Source organism: Galleria mellonella, unplaced genomic scaffold (genome assembly GCF_026898425.1).
Source record: "Galleria mellonella isolate WM207_F2 unplaced genomic scaffold, CSIRO_AGI_GalMel_v1 utg1267, whole genome shotgun sequence".
Lineage (NCBI taxonomy): Eukaryota > Metazoa > Arthropoda > Insecta > Lepidoptera > Pyralidae > Galleria > Galleria mellonella.
This window is the reverse complement of record NW_026441987.1, coordinates 1,611,047-1,638,763: the sequence shown is the minus strand read 5'-3', so window position 1 is coordinate 1,638,763 and position 27,717 is coordinate 1,611,047. Positions and strand designations below refer to the sequence as shown.

Sequence of the window (27,717 nt, the reverse complement as noted above, 5' to 3'; positions counted from 1 at the left end):
ATTAATAAAACATTTTCTAACTTTTTGTATTACATATTTGTTTCTATTAAACAGAAATAAAATGTTATAAAAAAAAGAACACACACGGTCCTAAAAGTCTAAATTATTATTTTTTGTTTGTTAGACCATTCCTATACATTGTTGAGGCATCATATTATCAGTTATTTTTATTTTCTAATTAAATTACACATGGCTGTCTAGATATAAGTGCTTTGCTTCATTGTAGTGGATAATATTTTGAATAAAAAATTCGTATCTATGATATCAATTGACATTTGACATTAGGTCTGTCAAGTGGTTGGCTGGCGCTGCTCTATAATTTTTGCTAATTTGCTGAATGAAAGAAGACAAGTGTTTGTGTAAATGATAGTGAACAAAGACATTTATACGAAATAAATGAGGCTCAGTAGAGATTCGCTGTTTAACATTACTCATGAGTACGGAAGAGACCTTACTGAATCTCGGCTTCGAAAAATCAAATTCTACAATTGCGCCTACCGATGACGGCGTGGTATCATTATCAAGCAGTTCAGAGGAAATTTGTTTAGTGCCAGAGGTCGGGTTCGAGGGCAGCGTGGATTCCCCAGGGGTTAACCGGGAGTCGCAGCCGCTCCTGGGCGGCCGTGGCGACTTTGAAGTTTCTTTCAACCACTTTCCAGGTCAGTGCAAAGTATCACTATTGTGACTCATGAATTCGCACAATTAAGATATATATTTGACATTATGATTCAGTAAACATATGGTTGCGTATTGTAAATGATATCTATACATGTATATAGACACTTGTTTGTTTTCTCAAACAATTGTGCGGCTTCAATTTAAACAATTAATTACAAAAACATGTAGCGTCGTAAAAGTTACCTTGAAACTAGTTACGTCGCTTCCTTGGCACTAATTGCGCCAAAATGCGTTGTTTTCGCATAATATTAATGTACCTATATTGTTATTGATTGCTCTAACTTCATGCTATACTGAATTCAAGCTAAGTTACAGACACAACTAATGTGAATGTAGCAACAGATTCAAATTTTCAGCCAAGTGTGACGGCTGTAAGTACAGTTTTCTTCTCATTTGTTTTGTTTTCCTAAAAAGTACTTATGGATCTTCCATTTCAATGTGGTAAGTTGATGTAACATATCATTGCCACATTATTGCACTTTTATTTGTTAAAATAAAATTGTTTTATAATTGATGAATACAATTATAGAATGGCCATATGGTAGTTAACTGCGAATAATCAATATTCTAAATATTATATTACAAAATTGTTCATATATTTCACTAAAAAGATATTAATTAAATGTATTATTTTAATTTATTCATTCAAACCTATGATAATGACCTCTAACACTTACTAATATTATGTGAAAGTGAGTTTGTTACCTCCTAGCACTTTAATGGCTCAATCAGTACTCTTGAAATCTGGTGTAGACATAGTATTTGGGGTGGAGAAGAACTACTTTTTACTCTGGCTAATGAACATATTTGGCATTCAGATAAAGTTGTTTGTAAAACTATTAAAAATTCCATATTTTTTAATAAATATAACTTCTTAGTATAATGAAAGGAGTTAATATGAATAGAGTAGTGAAAAACTTGCCTTATAATTATGTCAAAGATCAAATCCATTATGAATAATATACTGTATATTAAAGCATAATAAGGTGGATAATAAGTAATTATCAATTTATTTGTACCTTCTATTTTTTATGCCTAGTTCATATCATAGTGGTGAGTAAAGACTCTTTGTAATTCTACTAATATTGAATGATAATTACTGGATCTTAGATCATTTTAAACTTACTCCAAATGGGTAAAATATTGGATTATAGCTTGTATTAAAATAAAATGTTATACATTATGATTATTACTATCCTTTATAAATATAGTTACAAATTAAAGGAAATTATAGATGTATATATTGTTAACTTTGCCACATTTATTACAATGGAAGAAAGATAAGTATTCAAGTTCCATTGTCTTGGAGCGTTCATTATCATAACATTAATGTGATTGATAAACATGTAATATTAAGAACAGTATTCAATACATTCTTTTAAAAATAAAATATTTGAAATTTTATTAATTTTTTTGATTATTATTTTTATTTGTATTATTATTTAGATATAACTGGTTTTTACTTCTAGATGACCTCTTATTAATATTATAAATGACAGTCACATTATAGAAAAATGTTTGAATGTATAAATATTTGAATCACAGAATCACCCTCAGTAGGTAGTTGAACAAAACATTTAGACTTTAAAATAAATAGGATTTAATATTCTCTTGTAATACTCCCACACATTACATCAGATCCTCTAAAATCTTGTAATTATAACAAAATTAAAAGAAAATTTAAACTGTATTGTGAAATATGTGTAAGTTATTCACAAGACAATTTAACAGTTGTAATGTTGGCACAATTGTGACATAGATAAAGTATAATGAGTTTGTATGTAAATTAGATTGTGCATATGCACGGTTCAAAGAATTTTTGCCAATTTGCTTATGTTCAGCATAAGATAACAACATTAGATATTGAAACACTGTTTCAACTATACTGTGTTTCTAGAAAATTCCTCGATTACAATAAAAATTAAATTGAACTTTACATTGTTAATATAAAGGTCATTAAAAAGGTTATTGACAAACAAAAATTTCTTTCTTTTATAAATATTTCTTCCAAAACTATTGATATTGAAAATGTATCCTTATTTCAAGAGTATAAAGTTGAAGTTTGTATAAGGGACTTTCTTTTTGGAATACAGACTGAAAATTTTTATTTAAAGTGAGCTATTGAAAAATAAGTTCTAATAATTCTAAATTTAAATAATTATAAATATTCTAACAATGACACTTGGTTTACTGAAAACTAGTTGTATGTGGGGTCAACTACCAGAACATTTAATAACTATTAAAAATATATACTTTTTAATTTTATTTCACATTCATTACTATGTTGGCATTTGGCATATGCATAAAAAAATAAGTATACTCATTCATTCAAAAACAAAAAATTATAGGTATTCAGCCAGTGCAGTATTCTATAAATAAATTATCTATAAATAAATATTAAAATATAAATGAATGTAGTCTCAGATTATTTCTCATAAATATACAACAGTGTAATTATAGCAAAGTGACATAGACAAACCTATTATTCATAAAAACTAAATCCTTCTACAGATCTATTTTAATAAAAACACTGTTTTGTCACTTTCTTTGAAGTTGGTAATTTAATTTAATGGAATTGCAACACATGGGGGTATCATGGGCGAAACAGTATACACTGTTATGTCCATGGTACTGGTTATGTCTATAGGCGACGGTTACTACTTTCCATCAGGTGGACCGTCAGCTTGTTTGCCATTCTAAGTAGTATAAAAAAAAATAAAAGAAAGAGACAAAACACTTCAATGTATATAAGAGGTTTGACATTTTTATAAATAAGGGATTAAAAATTTTATTTTTCGATCTTACTAGTAAACACAAAGAGTGTGAAAATAACTGAGTTATTATAGCAAACATTGTTAGTGACTTTGCCTATGTGGACTTCACTTGGGTCATGGGAATGTATTATACAAATAAAAATTTTTTCTTCAACTTCTTGTGTGCCAACTTATTTTTTTTTTTTTTTTTGTATCAAATGCCACATAATCGCATTATTTGCCTGCTTCTCAAGTTAGAATGCCCTCTGTTATGAGATACTAAACAACAAACACCTGGGGTCATATCCCAGAAAACTAAGACTCGCCAATTTGGACAAGTTTATTTTTAAATTGGCCTGACGGTAAATCAAACCCAGGACCTCATTTACACAAACCTTACTTACTAACCTACCTTACTAACTACCTAATTTACTATTGAAAATTGAGAAATACTTGTTTGTTTACATAATTTGTTATAAATTTATCTGCTGCCCATCCCTTGACCGTTAAATTCTCTTAGTTCACCTCTTACGACACCCATGGGAAAGGAAGGGATGGCCTATTCTATGTCGGTACCAGACAGCAATGTTACTTGCTAGTCAATAATTTTCCAATCTGTTCCATTATATTTTTTTTGTGTATGTATGTTAAGCGATATCTTTAGCCTTTTTATCTTGTTTTACCGACCTCTAGTAGGCGCTAGTAGTTTTATTAGTATTTTAATTAAAACAGATTATTGGAACAAAACAAAATAAATTATAACTGCAAATAGTAATATCAAATATGATTGTTGACAGATGACCCACAGTTCAGCGAGCTGGTGTGGCAGGCTGAGGTGGCGATCGACAATGGCATCTTCCCAGAGAGGATATACCAAGGCTCCAGTGGCTCCTACTTCGTCAAGAACCCTGGAGGGGTAATTTTTTTTTTATGGATGATAATTGAGATTGTGTTTCACAAATACACCCATTTCGGTTGTGGCAAAATCAGTTTTTTTTTTTTAAACTATTGATACAATTTTGATAATATTCCTATGTATTCAATCTGTAAGTATATCCTTTTAGATAAAAAAAAAAATCCAAATCGGTTTAAAATTGACGGAGTTATGAGATAACAATCCTAAAAAAAAACGAATTAAGAACCTCATCTTTTATTAAAGTCGGTTGATGAATTGAGTTGCGAAATGTAATACGAAATTTTACAGAATAGCATTGCTGGTAGTCTTTTTTCGATGTTTATCTTTTAAGTTTACATAAAATATTTCTTACTTTACGACATTTTTGCATAGGATGGTTTTTGCTGATAACAAAAAATATTCAGGTACAAAAATACCCAGGTATAAAAAGTACCCTGCACATCCAAGCAACATTTCGGGAATGGGGATTTTTGTGCGTTTTTTTTATGAGACTCGGTACAAAAATCAATTCATAGTCTCACCAAATGGATATTCGCTACAGGAGTAAAGGTTTTTTTTTTTATCACAATGGTTTCAGCATATACTAATGGTGCATTGTATCAGTAATAAATCATTGTAAATCTTTGTTTCGTGTCAAGATGTTCGTGCATGCTCCGAAACTGCTTTACTGATTTTAATAATGTTTTGTAAATGTGTATTGTCACGGTCAGAAAAAAAGTGGATATTGTAGGTGGTGATAGTGGGCAAAAAGGAACATTTAAGGACACATACAACCTATAAAACTAAATCGTCTTTCTACCCTTATCACAATTATTATTTGTGGTCTAGACTGAACAAATTAAAAAACAAAAATAAAATCCAAGATAAGCTCCGATTACGCAAAGCGACATCTATCACGATGCCACGGAGATTCTCGATTATATTAAAGTACTTTTTTTTTTTTAAATCATATTGCTCTGTTTTTCATACGAGTCTGTTTTTTTTCTACGTATGTAGAAAGACATATAATCAGACTTGTGACACATTGAGCATAAAATATTGTCTGTCACGGGGACAAGTGAACTTTGAGTATGGTTACTTGTTTGGTGTGATTGAAACATATTTTTTTTTTTTAAATGGATGATAATGGAATGGTAACCCCACCCGCGCTATCGGTATACACCGGCGGGGCACCAGTGAAGAATGATAGGTGAGGATGAAGTAGGTCAGTTAGCCCATTGTGACGAATTCAACAAGAATTGTTCCACACAATTGGAACCACGTGGAGGTCGACCTAATTATTGGTATTATAAAGGTATATTGCTAGCAATGGGGCTGTCAAACTCCATTGCTAACAATCCTTTTCCCCCCTGAAACATATTATGAACGAGTGATTATATTTTTTAGCAGGTTCTCAATTCGTTTGTATATTTTTTATGATTGTCGAACTCCATGTTTTATAAACCGATTTGGAAATTTATATTTTTTTTTTATCAGAATGGTCTCATAGATTTTATCAATAACAATTCATTAATTTAGAAATTAAAATAACTGATTTTATCACAATTGTAGTCGATTTTTTGTGAGACGCCATCTTTAATTATGTAATATGTAATTATCTTGGTTGATAAACATTGCTTAATTTTTTAGCAAATACCACTGATATAATTGATAAATGTAGGTTGATAAAGATATTTAAGTTTTATAAATAATTACAAATAGAGACCTAGTATAACATCATATCAGCTGTTAACTGACCTCTGGTGAACATAGGCCTCTCACTTGGGGGCATTATGCCACAAACACAATATTAAACACAGCCATGCAAACACAACTGCTTCACGGTTGAAACACGAATGGGACAAAGGTACCTAAGCAATCGACTTTTGTACAGTCTCCCTTTGGTAAGCTGTAAGTAATGCAAATAAATTATCTATCTATCTAGTATCTCTCATCATCATCATCACATCAGCCGTTAACTGTCCACTGCTGAACACAGGCCTCCCTCATGAAGGGTGATTTGCTAGTAGTTGCCACGCTTAGCAGGCGGGTTGGCAATCGCAGTTAGGCTTTTAGTGATGTTTTAAGAGCTGCCCATCCCTCGACCAATAAATTCCTATATGCGCCTCTTATGACACCCACGGGAAAGGAAGGAATACATTATCTACTAATACAAAATAGTTCGTGTCCTGTTGCCCGTATCCAATAGCAAGGACGGGGCACTTAATTCGACTAAGATTGTTGTTATTAATGCAGACTACCAGTCCTATTGCTAGCAATATACCCTGTCAGGTCGACCTCCACGTGGTCCCCCTGGAAACTATCGTGCTAAATTCCAGGTGAATTACTCACTGAATCACTAACTAACTGCTAACTGACTTGCCTTTTCATTCTCACCTATCATCCCTCACTGGTGCCTCGCCAGCGTATACCGTTAGCGCAGGCGGAGTTACCATTCCACTATCATCCATAAAATAAAAAGAAATTCGACTAAGTAGACGACGTACTCCAAAATGATACCACTTTTATAGTTCCACTAGTGTTTTTTATATTTATTTACATAACAAAAACTATAGTTATAAAACATTACATGAAGAGATACAGGAATGGTATGCAAAATTTCAAATCATTCATTTTCTTTTTTTTAAATATACTATATGGCTTCTTTCCAGCCATGACCACTAAGTGTTATAAAAAAAAACATAGTTAAGTAACAAACTGTATTCAATGTATGTAACATCGATTTCTTTTCAGTCGACAATGTTGTAACGTCAAACACAAGTGTAATGTTAAAGATTTTTTAAAATAATAACCGACTGTAGAATACTCGATTTTATAGATAGATAGATAGATAATTTATTTGCACTACTTACAGCACACAAATTACAACATACATATACAAAAAAAGCGAGATAACATAAATGATAAAAAAAAAATACACAAAGCAATACAATTTTCGTTTGTGCGTGTGCCATAGCAATACAAAATGGCCACAACTCAGTTTATTGCTTCGCCCTCGAAAGAGCAAATCACTGATATTCTGTTGCGGCCAAAGGGAATAGGGTAATAATAAAACAATACTACCAGATTATCCGTACAATAAAAAGATAGATATACAGTAAACAGACAGATATGACAGTTTATCTAGCAGACAAATGGAACATAGAGGTAACTTGCAGGAATGTCTAACTTTTGCCTCTCAATTAAGATATTTTGGATTATTAAGAATATATTTATTTTTTTATTTTGTAGTTCACGTTCAAATTGATCTTTCAAATAAAAAATTCGTTGTGATTGCAAATTAAAATTTTTATTATAAAGATGGATTTATAGAAATGCCTCTCCAGAATCGATCCTAATGTCTCTTATTAGTTGTGTATTTTGTTTAGTATCTAATATATAAAAATTCCTACATACACGCGGTCCCTCTGGAAACCATCTTGGTTAATTGTTGTTGAATTCGTCACGATGGACCACCTGACCTGCTTATATCTTCATTTATCATCACTCACTAGTCCACCAGTGTATACCAATAGCGCAGGCGGGGTTACCATTCCATTTTCACCCATAAAAATATATTTAAAATCAATTATAGCAAAATCCTTCATAAAAGAGTTGAGTCTGCGCATTGCGGATAGGGGCCATGACCGCCGTTCTGGTTTGTATCTGGCTCAAAGGATATCTCTGGCAATCCAACGCGGAAATGCCGCAAGTGTCATGGGGACCTTTGGGTCGGGTACGGATCATGAATGGGACTGATCATTAAATTTTATTTCTTTTGTGATAATGTGAAATGTACTTAATTGCTTTTGATTAAATAAATCATCATCTTCCTACCCTTATCCCAATCAATTGGGGTTGGCGTAATATGATTTTACCCATATTTCAAAAAGATTTGGTTTTTTAGTTTTACGACCGGCCACCTGCCTGACGTCAACCCTCCTTGATTAAATAAGTAATATTTTAAAATTATTCAAACAATTTTAATATAACGCTACTTGTTCCCAGAAAATAATAGGCGTGTTCAAGCCAAAAGACGAGGAACCATACGGCAGACTGAACCCAAAATGGACGAAATGGATGCACAAGCTGTGCTGTCCATGCTGTTTCGGCCGGTCGTGTCTGATCCCCAACCAGGGGTACTTGTCAGAGGCGGGCGCTAGTCTCGTCGACAGCAAGATAGGGCTTAAGATTGTGCCAAAGACCAGGGTAAGTTTTACAATTGTAATATGTGTTCTATCTATCTATCTATCCATTTAAGAGCTGCGCTCTTGTCGGTGCAGCTCTTGCCACTCACTACGATTTTCAGCAAGTCTCTTCACCTCTTGATACGACACGACACCAACTCCTTCCTTGATCTGCCTGATGTAACTATGTCTAGGTCTCCCTCTCCCCCTTCTTCCTTCTATCTTACCTTCTATTATAATGTTCATAAGTTCGTCGTGTCGTATCAAGTGTCCTAACATTTTTCCCCTTCTGTCCTCAATAGTTTTAATAATATGTGTTCACTAGTGCTAATTTACTAGGAAATAATTAAATAGATAGATAGATATATAGTGTATTTGCGTTACTTACAGTACACAAATTCTAATAGACACATATGATTAAATGAGAAATAATTAAAGTTTTTTTTTTTATACAACTTAGAATGGCAAACAAGCTGACGGCCCACCTGATGGAAAGTGGTAATCGTCGCCTATAGACATGAGCAGTACCATGGACATAACAGAGTATACTGTTTCGCCCACGATACCCCCCCATGCGTTGCCATTCCTGAGGCCTCAGATGTTATTCCTCTGTATCCTGTAAATTCACGCCATATCCCACCCTTCAAACCGAAACACAGCCATGCAAACACAACTGTTTCACGGTAGAAACACGAATGGGACAGAGGTACCCAAGCAATCGACTTTTGAACAAAGTCTCCCTTTGGTAAAATACATAAAGCTAACTACAATTTTTCCTTTTGTGCGTGTGCCATTACAATAATTGTTCTCCCTGGAAACCGTCGTGATTAATTCCTATTGAATTTGTCACTCGAAGGGAGGAACATCAGTGTCCCTCTTAAAACATGATCAAAGGCTAATTGCGGTTGGCAACCCGGCTGCCAAGCGTGGCAACTACTGTTGAACAAGTCCCCCTTTATGGCGGAGATCTATCTTCAGCAGGAGACGGTTAACGGCTGATGAAAAAGATATGATGATGAATACGTCACGATGAGCTAAGTGACCTGCTATTCTCACCTCTCCTCTCTCACTGGTGCCTCGTCAGCGTATACCGTTATCGCAAGTGGGGTTACCATTCCATTATCCTCCATAAAAAAGCACCGTATCGTACCATAGTACGATTTTAGATTATATAGAGTGTCTCCATAGAAATGCTTCGAGAAAAACGCGTTAATTTTTTCATACAATTTTGCGTGATAGATAGTTGAGTGATTCCTTTGTAACTTCTTTATTTATTTTGTATTATAATTTCTGCATTTTTTTCATGCGTAAACAATTATTTTATTTTTTAAATAATACGTCAAAATATATTTTATGCGTAAGTATATGGAACACTGATAAAAAAAAACGAGTCCGGTAATGTGACAATTAGCTGACAAAAAGTTGACCCGTTTTTGAGGCTCGATGCTCTGTCTATATAATCTAAGAGTACGATATAAGAAGGGTCATAACTCTCCTTATATGTGTCAGGAGAGGTAAATACACGACGGTGTCTAATAACGCCCACCAGAACGTCTGAACACGTTATCATACCCCTATACATGTATGTAACGCGTTCAATGACCGCACTGTACGCTTACAGCGCTATATTTTATTAGTTTTACCCGCGACTTCGTCCGCGTCACTGGCATATTTTTTTCTGACGGGATACAAAGTAGTTTTCATTATGTAGTAGTAGTGTATGTATACTAAATTTCATAGTGACACGGGTGGACATTTTTAACATTTCCCTTCACTGCTCTGCTCCTATTGATCGTAGCGTGATGAAAAGTATACTATAACCTGCCCAGGAGTATGAAGAATAATTGTAGCAAGTTTCGTTAAAATCCGTCGAGTAGTTTTAGTTTTTATATTGAACATACAGATAGACAGCTAATCACCCCCTGATAGTTATTTTGGAAATATCGTCATAGTCGTAGAATACTGACGGATCTATATATGTAATATTTGTCAGATCCGTCAGTATTCTACGACTGTGACGATATATTTCATGTACAGAATTGACCTCTCTACAGATTTATTATAAGTATAGATAGATAAAGATTGTGTCCCATAAAAAACCTACTTCAATTGTGACAGATCTAGTTATTTTAATCTAAAAACTAAACTGCTGAATTGATTTTGATAAAACTTCTATGGAACCAATCGATAAGTATATACATATATCCTTTCAGATAAAACAAAGAATTTTCCAAATAGATTCACAACTAACGGAGTTATGAAGTAACAAACAAAAAAAAATACGACCGTATTGAAAACATTTTTTTTTAAGTCAGTTGTAAATTAGCTGTGACCACAACTTCTTCCGCTTGATCGGGTCATAATTATTTGACCGGGATAAAAACTAACCTATTTAGATAGATAGATAGATAATTTATTTGCATTACTTACAGCACAATACAAACATACACATAATACAGGCCTACATTGTAAAAAGAGATAAAAAAATGAAAAACTTAAAAAAGGAAAAAAAAAACATAGGCAAAATATATAAAACAACAATGTAACAAAACAAAATATTCCTTCTTTCATTCGTGTGCCATAGTAACATAAAATGGTCACAACTCAGTTTTTTTTTATACAACTTAGAATGGCAATACAAGCTGACGGCCCACCTGATGGAAAGTGGTAACCGTCGCCTATAGACATGAGCAGTACCATGGACATAACAGAATATACTGTTTCGCCCATGACCCCCTTGCGTTGCCATTCCTGAGGACTCGGGTGTTATTCCTCTGTACCCTGTAAATTCACTGCCATATCCCACCCTTCAAACCGAAACACATCCATGCAAACACAACTGCTTCACGGTAGAAACACGGATTGGACAAACATGCCCAAGCAAACGACTTTTGTACAAAGTCTCCCTAAATATAGATTAATAAACAAGTATTTCTTAAAATAATATTTAATAGCTTTGTTTTTTTGTCACAAGTAACATGCCATAGTATGTACATATTTATTTTTCTTTATTTCCAGGTAGTGAAACTAGTGTCGGAAACGTTCAACTATTTACGGATAGACCGCGAGAGGTCGCGACTGAAAAGGGCCATCACAGAGCAGTTCCCAAATCTTAGGTTCAATAGGATGGGTCTTCCGCCGAAGGTAAGTCGTTGAACATACGAGTAATGTCTTCGAAAGGGTATATATATATATATATATATATATATATATATATATATATATATATATATATATATTCCGACTGTTGGTAAACGGTCACTGTAGCCTATGGATGCCTGCAACACTGGGGGTACTGCGTGAACGTTGCCGACCCTCAAGATATCTTAATATACCTTTTTTGAAGAACCCCATACTGTAGGCTCTAGGAAGTCTAGTCCTCGGCAGGGAGCTCATTTCACAACCTGAGCATTCGTGGGAGAAAATTTCTTTGCAACCGCACTGCACGTGACGGATAGATATATAATATAATCAAAGTGTTTACCCTGTACATTTTGTTTTGTCACTTTTTTTTAATAAATTAGTTTATACCTAACTTACGCAACTTTGTGCGAATCTCAAGTAATAACCTTGATAGTTGATTGCTATCTATCTATTAAAAAAAAAACATATTGAAAATGTTCAATACTATATGCTGAGAAATACTGTTTTTTTTTTTTTAACTATTCATCGAAGAGAAGTACTATTGAAAATCCTTTTTTTTTTTAATTTTTAACCAAAAGCACTGGCGAAATTTTTTTTTATTTATCAAGGTCTGACACGTACATACATTTGTCTTCAGATGGGATCATTCCAGTTATTTGTGGAAGGTTACAAAGACGCAGACTATTGGCTAAGGAGGTTTGAGCAAGATCCTCCACCCCCGCATGTTATGAGGAAGTGAGTCTTAAAATATAATATTTGTTTTATCGAATATAAAATATATGTATCGAATGTAAAATAAATTATAAGAGTTTAGTAGTTTTAAAGTATTAAGTATTCATTTTCAATATTTCTAAATCATTTTTAAGCAGTCAACTTGACGTATTATGTTCATTCAATTCCTTGTGTCACGGTATAGTCATGGTCACGGTAACCGATGGAAATTTTGTGTCAATAAATTGTACAAAAATCGTCATAGTCGTAGAATACCGACGGATCTGACAAATATTAAATATAACTTTTTTTTTTCAGATTCCAGTTACAGTTCGAGCGTCTCGTCGTCCTGGACTACATTATACGGAACACGGACCGCGGGAACGACAACTGGCTGATCAAGTACGACGCGCCCGCCAGCAGCCAGGATATCCCCATGAGGGAGCCCTCTGTTAGTACATACCACCACTATAGTAACCCATTGACGTCCCACTGCTGGGAACTCTTCTTTTTCTTACCTTTATCCCAATTATTATATGGGGTCGGCGTAATATGTTTTTTTTTTTTATCTATATTACAAAAAGATTTGGTTTAGTTTTACTAGAGGCTTATTTTCCTTTGCCACATTTTTTGCCCCTAGTATCATAATGCAGAATATTTAAATTATATTTAGATAGATAGATAGATAGATAGACAATTTATTTACATTACTTACAGCACACAAATTACAATAAAAAAAAAAACAAACATACACGTAATACACAGCAAAAGAGACAAAAGAATAAAAATAAGAAAAAGCACAAATAAAAAAAATAATACAAAAACAAAATACATAATCTAACAATCTCCTTTGTTACCATTCCTTCATTTATATTGATACAAATTATTGTTACAGGAGTGGGCGGCCTCAGAGATCCGCATAGCAGCCATAGACAACGGGCTCGCGTTCCCCTTCAAGCATCCGGACTCGTGGCGCGCCTATCCGTACCACTGGGCCTGGTTACCACAAGCCAAACAGCCTTTCAGCCATGAAACCAAGTCAGTATACCAAACACTTGTATATAATATGCCCCCTCATTAGTTACTAGATAGTTGCTACCAGAGGGAGACTGTACAAAAGTCGATTGCTTCGGTACCTCTGTCCCATTCGTGTTTTAACCGTGAAGCAGTTGTGTTTGCATGGCTGTGTTTCGGTTTGAAACTAAGTTTGACAGTAAATGTCGTGCAATTTTCAGTTGTCTCGACTATTTACTCATAAAGGGAATTACTCCCCTATTCTATACGTGTTTACCCGTAGAAAAAGAATGCCACAGGTTTCTTAATCTATGCATTTATTGAATTTAGTCGTTTAAAAATAAAACAAACAAAACAGTAATAATGTGTAATTATTTTTATTTAGTATAATTACAATTAATTGTGATCACATATGGATTTTATCAATATTGAAATCGGTTATTTGAAAAAAAAAATATAATAAGAAATAACTTTTATTATACAGTATTGTAATTATTTATGTCGGTTTTACTCAAGTTTTAAAGTCGGGTACTAGTTTCGAACTTGATAAGTGCTCTTATTCGTGGCTGTGGCTACTCCATCGTAAATTGACATACAAAAAATTTACATGCAAATTAAAAATTGTATCTTATTGTTCCAGGGAGTTGGTACTACCGTTGCTGTCCGACATGAACTTCGTACAAGAGCTTTGCGATGAGTTACATATATTGTTCAAAGTTAGTACAATTTATTTATTTTCACGCCATATCCTTTACAGTGTAGGCATAGCGATATACCAGATATCTATTTACATTTATATTTAACAGCAACCTACATTCACTTTTATTACTATTGAGCCTGCAGTTGTAATTGTCACAGCAGATACTGAAGAGTGATCATGTTGGTAACATAAAAATAGGGTTGGTTCTGTGATACCATTCTTTAAACCTAACTTTAAAATTAATATTTGATATCACAATGAAATAATTATTGTAAAGATCTGTATGAACTAAATTTCTAATAGATTTAAGTAATTACTATTATATATTTAGTTCATGATTGTTCATAAAACAGTAATTTGGCGAAACTGTTAAATTAAAATACCCATATTATTAAATAGGTTTATGGAAGTGTCGCCTCAGAATCGACTCAATATGTATTTAGTTTAAAATCGTAATGTATGTTACCAATCTATTCACTTTCATTCATTCTCCCTTCATTCACAGTTTACTCCTCTTTTCTCTTTTCATTTAATCACTTAATGTTTTGAACTAGTTTTAAAATCAGTTTAGACTTCATACACACGTTCCCTAATGCTATAATAATGAAATTATCTATTTGGCAGCAAGACAAAGGGTTCGACAAGGGTTTATTCGAACGGCAAATGTCGGTGATGCGCGGCCAGGTGCTGAACCTCACGCAGGCGCTCAAAGACAACAAGAGTCCCGTCCAGCTCGTACAAATGCCCGCCGTTATTGTAGAGAGGTTAGTTACGCGTTTTTTATTAAAAAAAAATAATAAGATTTTAAAGTAAAGGTACTATGCCCAAGCAGCTATAGCTGATATTACATTCTTTTTTTTTTAATGAATATTAAGGTTTTCGGAAGTAGTGAGTAGAGATAGTGTTGTACAAATATAAAGTATTATTTGCCCCTAAAACTAAATATAATGCGGTGATAACAGTCGCCTGTAGATAGGTACAGCATCAAGGACAGAAAGACATGCAATCAGATGCCTTTGTCTAAAGCTCCCTCTAGTAAAAATACTAAGAGATCTCAATTTAAAGTGCAACATATAGGGACAACAAGTATAGGGATTTAGTGAGTTTATTTAGACATTCAATAGCGACACTAGTAAAAAACATATGGTAACCGTCTCTTTTGCAGGTCAAAGAGCGGTTCGACGTCGTCGCGTTTCTTCGACTCGTTCCAACAACGTTTCCAGCACAAGTCGCCGTTCTTCTCCTGGTGGTGAGGTGTCGGTGATCTGGTTAGTATACATTACTAGATATCTCTCTCGGATTTGCCCTTATATGCACTATTATTATATCAAATTACATTCAAATTCAATCAGCTGTTAAAATGTGATTCAATAACACACAAACACATGTTTGTTTGTGAAGATTCACAAACTTTCACATATATAATTAATAAGATTTTTTATATTACAAAAATGGCAAATATGTATACAGCCGTCTAATGGTAAACGGACACTGTTATGTTATGGACGCCTGCTACACCAGGGGTGTTACGTGCGCATTGCCGCCCCTGAAGAAAACTTAATATATATTTCTTTTATGCAATTTAGAAAGGTAAACAAGCTGAGGGCCCACCTGATGGAAAGTGGTAACCGTCGCCTATAGTCATAAGCAGTACCATGGACATAACAGAGTGTACTGTTTCGCCCTTAATCCCCCCCATGCGTTGCCATTCCTGAGGACTCAGGAATAACAATTCCTGTGTACCCTGTAAATTCACGCCATATCCCACCCTTCAAACTGAAACAGAGCCATGCAAATACAACTGCTTCACGGTTGAAACACGAATGGAACAAAGGTGCCCAAGCAATCGACTTTTGTACAAAGTCTCCCTCTGGTAAAATTCTGGAATCTGGAAAAATTTATTGGCTATATCCCGCGGTTTGACCCGTGTTAATTAGGATAAAAAATGTTCTACTATTATGTCCATGGTAACCTTCATATGTTTTTTGTTATAGTTGATAATGGAATGGTAACTCCGCTCGCGCTATTGGTATACGCTGGCGGGGCAACAGTGAGAGATGATAGGTGAGGATGAAAACAGGTCAGGAGTTCTACAAGAATTAACCACGATGGTTTCCAAGGGGGACTACATGGAGTTCAACCTGATAGGGTATATTGCTAGCAATGGGGCTATTTAATCCCATTACTAACAATCCCATCTGTACCCTCGTATGTTACCATTCCTGAGAACTATATCCCTATGGCCCCATGGCCGTGTGGTCCCACTATAGAATAGGCTACCCCTTCCTTTCCTATGGGTATAATAAGAGGCGTCTAAGAAAGGACAAGGGATGGGCAGCAGCGTCCCTCTTAAAACACATCTAAAAGCCTAACTGCGGTTGTCAACCTTCTTGCTAAACTTGGCAACTACTGGCAAAGCTTCATTTATAGCGAAGGCTTATAATCAGCAGTGGAGTTAACAGCTGAAGTGATGATACCCTATACCCTGTAATTGTCAGACTTCATCTAGGATTTTATTCAAATCTCTTTAGTCTTTAAGTATGATTGATTAACAAATATACAAACACTTTTATAAACTTCACTTAACCTAAAAATGAATTTGGGGGGAAAGGGATTGTTAGCAATGGAGTTTGACAGCCCCGTTGCTAGCAATATGTCCTATTAGGTCGACCTCCACGTGGTTCCCCCTGGAAACCATCGTGAACAATTCTTGTTGAATTCGTCACGATGGACTAAATTGACCTGCTTCATCCTCACCTATCATCCTTCACTAGTGCCCCGCCCGTGTATACCGATAGCGTGGGTGGGGTTACCATTCCATTACAAACCATTAAAAAAAAACCTAAAAATGATTTATGACATAATGTTTTTTTTTTCTTTTTTTTCCAGGCATAGTTATATCAATATGGTGATAGTTCCGCAGTGACCCTGATATAGTAGAACCAATTGTATGTATATGTACGTATAATAGAGTATAGCGCATTTTATAATAATTGTATAAAGTAACAGCACAGAAGTTTCATTAGTAAATAGAGAGAGATAAATATTAAAAATTCAAAAATCAAGTGTTATAACAGAATTAAAAAAAAAATCCTTTTACATTACTGTTTCTTTTTTCTAATGCTTTTTTTATAATCCGTTTTTTTTACACTTGGCTTATTTAGTAAATAATACTGGCATGTCTTTTTTGAAATATCACCGTATGATATTAAGAAACAGGTGTAGAATAAAAAGTTTTTATGTTATGAAACTAATATCTAATATTAATTCTATTTTCAAATGTCTAATTTAAAAATTAATTCTTTTAACTAAATGTGCCAAGTAGAAAAAAAAAAAGATTGTGTTTATTAATTACTGTTTTCGAATAAGAATTTTAATAAAAATAGCCAGTCTTAAAAATGTTTTCCATTCTACAATATATTTAATATGAATAAATGTATTATAACGATCATAGGTGACTATGATGGGTACTGCAATTAAGTTTTTATTATGTACAAAAATAATATTGAAAATGCTAACAATACCAGATTTATGTTCAATTTAAATATTTCTATTTAAAAACGGGTCATTCAAATATTTCTATTAGTCTGTCACTTGATTGTAATAAATATTTTGAAATGGAACATTTGCCATATCATATTTCATATTTAATTGTTTAAAAATAATTAAAAAAAGAACACGTATCCATAGACAAATGTTATTTTTTTAATATTGCTTTAATAGGTATAAAGCTGCACGGATCTGTTCCATAATCTGTAACGGCTTCGCTAAATTTATTTTATATTGTATTTGTAATATAGTTTTCATTCAAGCGATCAAGCAATAGTCATAGACTAGAATAAAGTCAGAATAAGGCTCACCAAACTTCGGCTGATTGTAGTGTGATAGCTACTTCAATTATTTACTAGAACCCATGAAGTTTTTTTTTTTTTATTTTCTCATACGCAACATAGTTGAATAATTTTTACAACATTAACAACGAAGCGAGATATGTATTTTTAATCTGTATATTATGTAAAATAAAATATGGCAGTTGAATTGAACAAGATAAATTCATGTTCTGGATGCTTTACCGGACATTAATATAGATTTTTGTGTATTTTTATTTCAAATTATTGTTCCGTTCTCTACTGTCCTAATTACAGTATAAAAAAAATTTAGAACGAGAAATATATCTTTTTGAATATACATAACTTTTGTTTTATGTCAAAATCATAATTCCTTTAAGAAATTCTATGAATTGCTAACTTTTATTATACTTAACGTCTTTACGAAATATTTATACTTATATTTAAAAAAAAAAAGATGGATAACTTAATAGTTTTCTTTAATATACATATATGTAAGTAAGTATATCGGCGACGTTAGTGCATAGCCAGAAGAATTTTTTCATTCATGTTAAATTTTAAAAACGCTATTCAATTCTCGAATTGAAGCAATCATTGTTTAAAATAATAATATTTTAGTTACAAAAATGTATAGTCTCATGTTCAATCTTTAAAAACTGTAATAAAAAAAAATGTTAATAATATTTGTTTATAATATAAAAATCTTAACTTTTAATTCACACTACTTGTATACGTAATTGTTTAGCGGTGAAGTGAAAATTAATGGGCTCCATACATGGTCATAGCATTTTGTTATGTAGTTTTGGCATGTGTAAAAATGTGTGCACAATAGTGGAACATTTGCATCTTTGTAATGATTCTGTTACAGAGAACAATTTAGTGCTCTATGGTATAGTCGACATTAGTTTTATATGGGCACCTAGCATAAAAATTAAAAAAAAAAAGTTACACATGGTTATAAAAAACTTGCAGTTTGAATGTCGAGATTGAGAGGAATTGATAGGTGCGTGTGATACCTACCTAATATTGATGCTTAGTTTACTTACTACAGCAGTAGGCTAGTCTAAAAATTGCAATTTTTAAATCTAAAATATAGTAACTTAATTAGAGTGTACACACAAAATTCCAAATATCTGAACTGTGATAAATATTTCGGGGGTGTAGGCATTTTAATTATAACCATATGCCTTTAAGAGTTCTATCTTTGACACAACATTATAAATTACGTATCTGATTTATAAACTATGTAAAAATCTAAAAAAAAACTAGCTTACTATGACTTTCAAATGTATTTTTTTTAGAACAAATTTTTGTTCCTTTTCCTTTTTCAAATTTAACATTGAATATATTTTTTCTTTGTATACTTGTATTAAGGCAAGTCTTTTAAATAATAAATTTTAATAGGAAACAAATAACTGTAGGTTATTATTACAGATACAGATATATATATATATATATATATATATATATATATATATATATATATATATATATAGTATTTATTGTCTAATTTTGTTTAATGGCCATTCACCTTAATATCTGATGGCACTTGTAGATCTCACACAGATACAGATACACAGATACATCACGAAATAATCTGAATCGCTGCAATATAAACACTGTGTTGTTACTTTTCTTAAATCAATCACCCTATCGCTGTTGCTGCTATTGTGTTACTGTAGTGAACTTCTTGCTACATTTTTATATTCTTATTGTTATTTGAAAATTATATATATATATATTTTTTGACATACTGTTTTTACATTCAAATACATTTTGCTAACATCTGTCCCCTAATCTTTTCTGTAGTTTTCCATTCTAAAATTCTCTCATTGCATATTAAAAGTGTTCGTCTCCGTTTCAGTTACATTATCTAATATTGTTTTCCATTACAATTTATTATTTATATTAAATTGTGACTATGCATCTCGATTAGTTATGAAATCGCTTTAGCTTATAAGGATACCGGACATTAGTCAATGTGTTTGGGCCTTATATTTTATATATGCAAATTTAATAAGTCGAACCGATTTCCAATTATAATAGGTATATATTTTATTAAGTGATTAATGTATATGGGATTCTTTTAAATTAGCGACGTTTTGCTCCTAAAAATATTTTTTTAGAAACAATCTTACGTTATTTATATTCTTTATTATCTTATATTAATAATCAATTCGGTAATGCACCGCCTACTTATTTCTCTGTTTGCCTAATGGTTGACTGGTAGAGAACACCGTCCGGTGTTAAGACCGCCATATGTCCATAGAATTTCACTGTGCATAAAAGTTTAAATAAATCTTATTAATACATATATTGATGATATATGATAAGTCGATTTATTATTTTTTCATTTATTTATGGGCCTTGGTTGCCTTTAATAAAGAATTTATTTATTGATTATTACTTATTATTTGACAGATCGATCGCAGTCTGCATGGAAAGTTCAAATTGATATCAACATATCCATCCCTACTTTGAGTTGTTTATTACTACAAACTATATAGTATTTTTTTGTATATCAACACATTGGAGTCAATTCTGTGGTGTTATTTTTTATAAGTCTATCTCAAAAATGAAATTCAAATTTGATATTATTGCGTTGAAATGTTTAAAAAACCAATATGAACTAAATTTCAAATTTAATTTAAGTCAAAATTATTCTAAATTTAGTTCATGATGATTAATAAAATAGTAATTTTGTGAAACTATCAAATTAAAATATACGATTAAGAGATAGTTTAGATAGATGGCGCTTCAGAGTTGACGTCATTGTCATCAACACATATTCATTGAAGGAAAATGATTTATAAATAGTTGATTTTCAACTTACACCTGAACTCCTAGAGTAAGTTTAATAGGGATTTATTTTAAAATTACTTCCATGTTACGTCGATAATTTGTATTGAAATATTAACAGCGCCCTCTAGCGAATGCTTTTGGAAGATATTTTTATACAAACTTATCGTTATAAACACAGTCGTATCATAAATCTTTGTGCATCACACACTAGCCAATCTATTATCATATATAGATATTATATATAATACGAAATCTAAGTCTTCTTCTAACCATATGGATCACGCCATTTCCCGTGGTTTTTGCCATGTGAATCAAATCAAAGTAGCCTATTTGTAAAGTAAGGAAATACCCTATCCGTATTCCGAAATTCATTCAAATTCATTCATCCGTTTAAGTGTGATTGAGTAACAAACATACAAATGTTTTTACCAATTTTAACATAATATTATACTACTTAGTATTCAAGTTTCATATAGCCAGAAGGTGACTTAGGTTCTACCTGTAAATTCCAAAGACTTTAGTTAAACACGCTAAAGTATATAAGTACCCATACATTTTAATCTAAAAATTCTAATAATCTATTAACGATACGTTTTCGCTGCTGAATGCACGAGATAGAACGAGACAACAATATCGGGTGTTTTGTACTATCTTATGCGTGAGCTAACTAAAACGTATCCACTGATTTGTTTGGCACTTTTCTAGGGATATTATCAGATTAATTTTATTTATAAATATCTACATATATATTATTTTAAAGGCTGTATTAATTAAATATTTATATATTAAAATATTATAATTTTTAAATTGTGTTATACTATTACAGAATGCGTTCGGTCATATTCTAGTTTAATGATGTTTATTAAGATATTAAATATATGTATAACGTTTAAAATAATTTATAGTTAGCCAAGAGGAATGCTTTAGTCATTGTTATATTTTAGTGGTCCATTCAGGTATATATAAATTTGTAATGTAAAAAGTTTTTTTTTAATAAATTTTAGATTGAATGAAAAAAAAAAAATGTGAACATAACAAATGTTCATGTCACAATTTGTTGGTGATCTAAAAGTTTAAAATAGCCACTTTATATGAATCGTAATACGATTCAACTGTATAATCCGCCGATGAAAATGATCTAGTCGGTTAATATTACACCCACAGCATGAGACATCTATTAAACTTGGCTGGATGTATGAAATTAATCGTATTATAATTTATGTAAATTATTTATTTTTATCCCTCTGTTGTACAAAAACACATATATATGTATATGTACTATGTTAAATATGTAATTAATTGTTAGTAAGTTCAACACATAACTTATTTGCCGCCGTTAGTTGCTAATTTGTCTTTTAAATATATTAACAGTGCAAGGAAATGACCGCAGCATTGTATGTATATATGGTATAAACGTGCGCGGACATTCGGTCCCTCTCTACAGACATAAGGACACGTTCACACCAAATGGTAGTCAGTCGCCAACTATGAGTATTGTCTGTGAACCCAATGAGATCATGAAGTAATGCACTGCATAAATTTACAATAACACGATAATTGTGTAATGAATTATATATAAGCATACAATGCAATTTAAATTATACAACTTTGATCAATATATATCTGTTAATTATTATTACACAACATTGAGCAATTTGCAGTAATGTCAACAATTTTTAATATTTGTCGATATTGAGTTACTTAATAACCTATTACTGTCAATGACTGTTGCCAAGCAATTGTGGCTAAAAATATTTATGTCAAGACATCAAAGTAATCGCCTAGTCGCCGGCTGACTATACAAACGGTGTGAATGCTCCCTAATGTAATTATCCGGGGTGTTGTAAAATCTTTAATGGGCTAAAGAAATGCTGTTTTAGCAGTCATTTCATAAATTCTTCGGATTTTGATTATTGTATTTATATATTTATTACTATATACTTATTACAATATAGTATTTATTACTATACTGTAATTAACCTGTTAAAAAATTACAATAGTTCAAGTATCTAAAATTTACTATTGCTGTTTAAATTTTACTAATGTTTTATTAAACAATATTAGGTATAACAGTAAAAAATAAAGTCACCAATAATTATCAAAATTAACAACGAATGTGATAAATGCACAGAAAATTAATACTCTCTGGGTGGTGTATATTATATAAAAACTTTAAATGAAACTTGGTAATAATGTACCACAAAGTTGTCTCTCATATAGCTTAATTGCTTTACAGCGCTGGCATCGATACAGAATATAGTACAATACTTTGTTAAAAAAATATCCACATTAACAAGTACCATAAACTAGTTATAATTTGCGAAAGCATAATGTTTTTTAACCTTTCAGTAGTACTGCCTTATAAGAGAAAGCGCCATCTATCGGATAAATCAAATAGAGTAAATCAAAAGCGAATAGATGTCGCTATCTCTTATTTGTCAGATTGAACACTACTGAATATATTTATATGTGTAATCAATAATAAAGTGGATACTGTGTGAATGTTGTGTGTACATAGTATGCGGGAAGGCGATGTTTTATTCCGTGGTCCATTATGACAAAATTGATCTAAACAAAAAACAATAACCGACTATTGGGTGTGGCCAAATAGTACCAACATTGGAATACAAAAAATATCAAGATATACGATCAGGTGAGGTTCTAAAAATAGACCAAATAATCCATATATTTATAAGGAAAATATTTCTTTTTATTAATTACTAGCTTTTACCCTTGACTTTATCCGTATGATTGGGTTGAAAAGTAGCTTGTAGCCAACTCCATCCCATATAGTAAGTCATAGTGATTTGTTAAACCGTTAAGAGTATATAAAGTAACTCACTTTCACATTTATATTATTTATTAAAGATCTGATTGGCGGTGTTTCACATTTTCGATATATATACATACACACACACACATATATATATATATATATATATATATATATATATATATATATATATATATATATATATATAAATCTTTAACTCCACTCGACATGTCTAATCCCAAAATAACTACTTAATTTTTTTATTATTTTAATTGAGCATTTTTAATTAAGTATACTGACGGAAATTTATTAAATATTGGTAAATTTTGTCGCTGTGGACATGAATTTTAAATTGTCTATACTCTTCCACTTATGTTTCATTATTTTGTTAAAATTCCATTTTATACTGTGATACGTTAATTATTAAGTTCACTTTTCAATTGTTAATTTATTTTAATAAATTGTAATATTGCAGGATTTTTTCTGTCAACATATAAGAACATACTTAATACAAATGGTTTTGTATAAAAGTAAAATATAATTATTATCTTGTCTATCTATCTATCTATCCCATTCAAGAGCTGCGCTCTTGTCGGTGGAGCTCTTGCCACTCACTACGATTTTCAGCGAGTCTCTTCACCTCTTGATACGACACGACACTAACTCCTTCCTTGATCTGCCTGATGTAACTATGTCTCGGTCTCCCTCTCCCCCTTCTTCCTTCTATCTTATCTTCTATTATAATGTTCATAAGTTCGTAGAAGTGTACAAAACCAAAATATATATTTAATACATTTTTTTTAGTAATAATAGTGTGAATCAAATGTGTGACCACAGCGATAAAACCTAACATAAGATGTTTGTTAATATTTAACTAGTACTTCGAGATTAGTTGTTATAAAAACATGTCAGTAAGGATTTTTAACAATTTATGATCCCAGCAGTCATGAGTCTCGATTTATACTTACAACCGAGAATTTATATAATAAAAAACCGTTTAAAAATACTTAAAATCTCTCATATCGTCATAGTCGTAGAATACTGACGGATCTTTATATGTAATATTTGTCAGATCCGTCAGTATTCTACGACTATGACGATATTATTAAAATAAATAAATTTTGAAAATAAAAACACAGTTATTCTCTTCCCGCAAACTAGTGTTTTACGATGTACATTTAAGTATTGTAAATAGTTTTAATATTTTTGTTTCAATGGTTACTACATGTTTATATGCATTATTTAATTTTGGAGAAAAATATAATCACAACTGCATTTTACCGGTTATTTTTTTATTTTTAAGCCTCATACTTAACCCGTTTTTTTAATGGGTGATGATGGTATGGTAACCCCGCCTGCGCTAACGGTATACACTGGCGGGGCACCAGTGAGGGATAATAAGACTGATTTCATTGTCACCTATCATCCCTCACTGGTGCCCCGCTTGTGTATACCGTTGGCGCAGGCGGGGTTATCATTCCATTGTCATCGATTAAGAAAAAAGTCGTACACATACTAATGGTAGCAGAAACAAACAAAAGAATTCTAGTCAAATGACTTATATTTTTTTCAAACCACCATGGTAGCAAACAAGCATATGACCCGTCTGATGTTAAACAGGGTTACTGTAACCTATGGACACCTGTAGCAACATGGATATTCTAGAAAGGAAGGGTTTATTAGTAATGAGGGTTTTTTTTTAATGGGTGATAATGGTATTGTAACCCCACCCGCGCTATCGGTATACACCGGCGGGGCACCAGTGAAGGATGATAGGTGAGAATGTAGTAGGTCAGTTAGCCCATCGTGACGAATTCAACAAGAATTGTTCACAATGGTTTCCAGGGGGAACCACGTGGAGATCGACCTAAAAAGGCATATTGCTGGCAATGGGGCTGTCAAACTCCATTGCTAACAATCCCTTTCCTCCCTAATGAGGGGTGTTCCCATTGCTAATAATATGCCCTGTCAGATCGACCACCACGCGGTTCCATTGGAAACTATCGTGGTAAATACATCACAATGAGCCAACTGACCTGCTTTCATCCTCACCTATCATCTTTCACTAGTGCCCCGCGCGTGTATACTATTAATGCAAGCGGGGTTACCATTATCATTACCAGAAGGAGATTGTACAAAAGTCGATTGCTTGGGTACCTCTGTCCCATTCGTGTTTCAACCATAAAGCAGTTGTGTTTGCATGGCTGTGTTTCGGTTTGATGGGTGGAGTATGGCGTGAATTTACTGGGTACAGAGGAATAACACCTGAGTCCTCAGGAATGGCAACACATGGGGGGGTATCATGGGCGAAACAGTATACACTGTTATGTCTATATTACTGCTCATGTCTATAGGCGACGGTTACCATTTTCCATCAGGTGGGCCGTTAGCTTGTTTGCCATTCTAAGTTGAATAAAAAAAAAACTATTAAAAAAAATGGGCGTTACAGTATAACTGCGATGTACTGTTCATGCATTGTAAAATATTTATTGTACATAATTTATATTGGACACATTAAAGATTTAATATACAATGGCGGACTTATCTCTTTTTCATATCTTTAGGCGACCGTTACAGATTTCTATCAGGTGGGCCGTCACTTTGCCATTCTAAGTTACATAAAAAATCCCCACACCAACACAAACACACACAATAATTTAAATTGCGCGGGAATCGAACCTGTGTCGGTTGTAAGGTAAGACAGTATGTGCACTGATGTTCCATCAAGGTCCTCATACATTTTCATAGTATTTCAAATAGGTGCAGCGTATTTAGAATAAAAAAGGAAAAGTAAAATAACAATATTTATTTCAAATCTTTCAAACAAACAAATCGTCGGCAGCTAATTTCAAAGTGTATAAAGTAACAAAAGTCATATCTTTAAGAAAATAAGACACCGGTAGACTCAGTACAACTGAGGTGTCACCCCCTCCTACCATAAGAGTGGTAAATGAACTCATCGGTAGATACGTTATCCCTACCGCATGTATGAGATAGAATGAGACAACGAACGAAAATTCGTTTGCCTCTTGTCTAAGGGGGCTAAAGTTGTGGCAATTTAACGCCGAATTAGTTGATATTTGTGCATAAAACTATATAATTAAACCAGAATTCGTTCTTATTGCCTAACCCGCAAGGGACTTGGCGTGAAGATAGACAGATACAGTAATTAATCGGCACTGACTTTTTACAAATTTGGAACCAGTATAAAACCCAATGTAAGCTGGGGAGAGAAGGGATTGTTAGTAATGGAGATTAGCAATCCCATTGCTAGCAATATACCCTGTCAGGTCGACCTCCACCGCCCTGGCGGTTCCCCCTGGAAACCATCGTGATTGATTTATAGTTGAATTCGTAACTATGGGCCACCTGACCTGCTTCACCGTCATCTATCATCCCTCACTGGTACCCTGGCAATGTATACCAATAGCGCAGGCCGGGTTTTTTTTGATGGGTAAAAATGATATGGTAACCCCGCCTGCGCTAACGGGATACGCTGGCGGAGCACCATTGAAGGGAGATAGATGAGAATGAAAACAGGCCAATTAGCCCATCATGATGAATTCATCAGGAATTAACCATGATACAATATGAACCGCGAGAAGGTCGACATGGTTGGGTATATTGCTAGCAATGGGATTCTCAGTCTCCATTACTAAGCATCCCTTTCCCCTCGCGCAAGCGGGGTTACCATCCCATTATCATCCCTTAAAAAGACCCCAATGTAAACCAGGATGATACATTTTTTATATTTTGATGTTAGAAATGCACAACAGCCAGGATAGTGTCTTATTAGCTAAAACAAATTAAATAAATATTCGAACATTATATTCGTCGTCATTATGGAACAATTATTGTAAATAAAATAATAATATTGCACTTGATAATTACATGTATGTATTACATACTTTGTCAACACTTGCAATATACGGCAATACTACCTTTACATTTCCTTACATGTACATTATATATAAATATATATGTTACTATAAAAACTCGAACTATAGTAAATACTAAGATTTCCCAGTAAAACCTAACATTTACCAATCTCTGAATGGTCAATGACCGAAATGTCCTGTGTTACTTACTTTAGAGAAGTAAATTGTATTTGTAAAATCTTTATTGTATATAGTATATAAAAAAAAAAATATATGCAATGGTGGACTTATCAACATATATTCACAAATGGCTCAAGTTTTAAAATAAAATTTA

At 32.8% G+C, this 27,717-nt stretch overlaps 1 protein-coding gene across 2 annotated transcripts; it reads left to right on the top strand.

Annotated features, from left to right (window-relative positions):
• The first annotated feature begins 286 nt into the window (after nt 1-286).
• LOC113514008 (phosphatidylinositol 4-kinase type 2-beta) lies at nt 287-24,785 on the top strand. Of its 2 annotated transcripts, XR_008253525.1 has the most exons (12): nt 287-659; nt 4,229-4,347; nt 8,335-8,535; nt 11,532-11,657; nt 12,295-12,392; nt 12,687-12,819; nt 13,264-13,406; nt 14,023-14,098; nt 14,707-14,846; nt 15,248-15,350; nt 16,972-17,040; nt 20,352-24,785. XR_008253525.1 is itself a non-coding variant. In XM_052900466.1 (11 exons), exons 1-10 carry the CDS (start codon nt 434-436, stop codon nt 15,333-15,335), a joined length of 1,350 nt encoding a protein of 449 aa, XP_052756426.1. In that variant the 5' UTR covers nt 287-433; the 3' UTR covers nt 15,336-15,350; nt 16,972-19,361. The 2 variants fall into 2 exon arrangements, 1 of the variants encoding a protein (XP_052756426.1); XM_052900466.1 differs by lacking the exon at nt 20,352-24,785 and having other exon boundaries at nt 16,972-19,361.
• The last annotated feature ends 2,932 nt before the right edge of the window (nt 24,786-27,717 follow it).

Coding starts and splice junctions, on each gene's coding strand:
- LOC113514008 (XM_052900466.1), top strand. CDS start 434: ATGAGTACGGAAGAGACCTTACTGAATCTCGGCTTCGAAAAATCAAAT. Junction 12,393..12,686: donor CCCCCGCATGTTATGAGGAA/GTGAGTCTTAAA, acceptor TTTTTTTTTCAG/ATTCCAGTTACAGTTCGAGC. Junction 12,820..13,263: donor TCCCCATGAGGGAGCCCTCT/GTTAGTACATAC, acceptor TTATTGTTACAG/GAGTGGGCGGCCTCAGAGAT.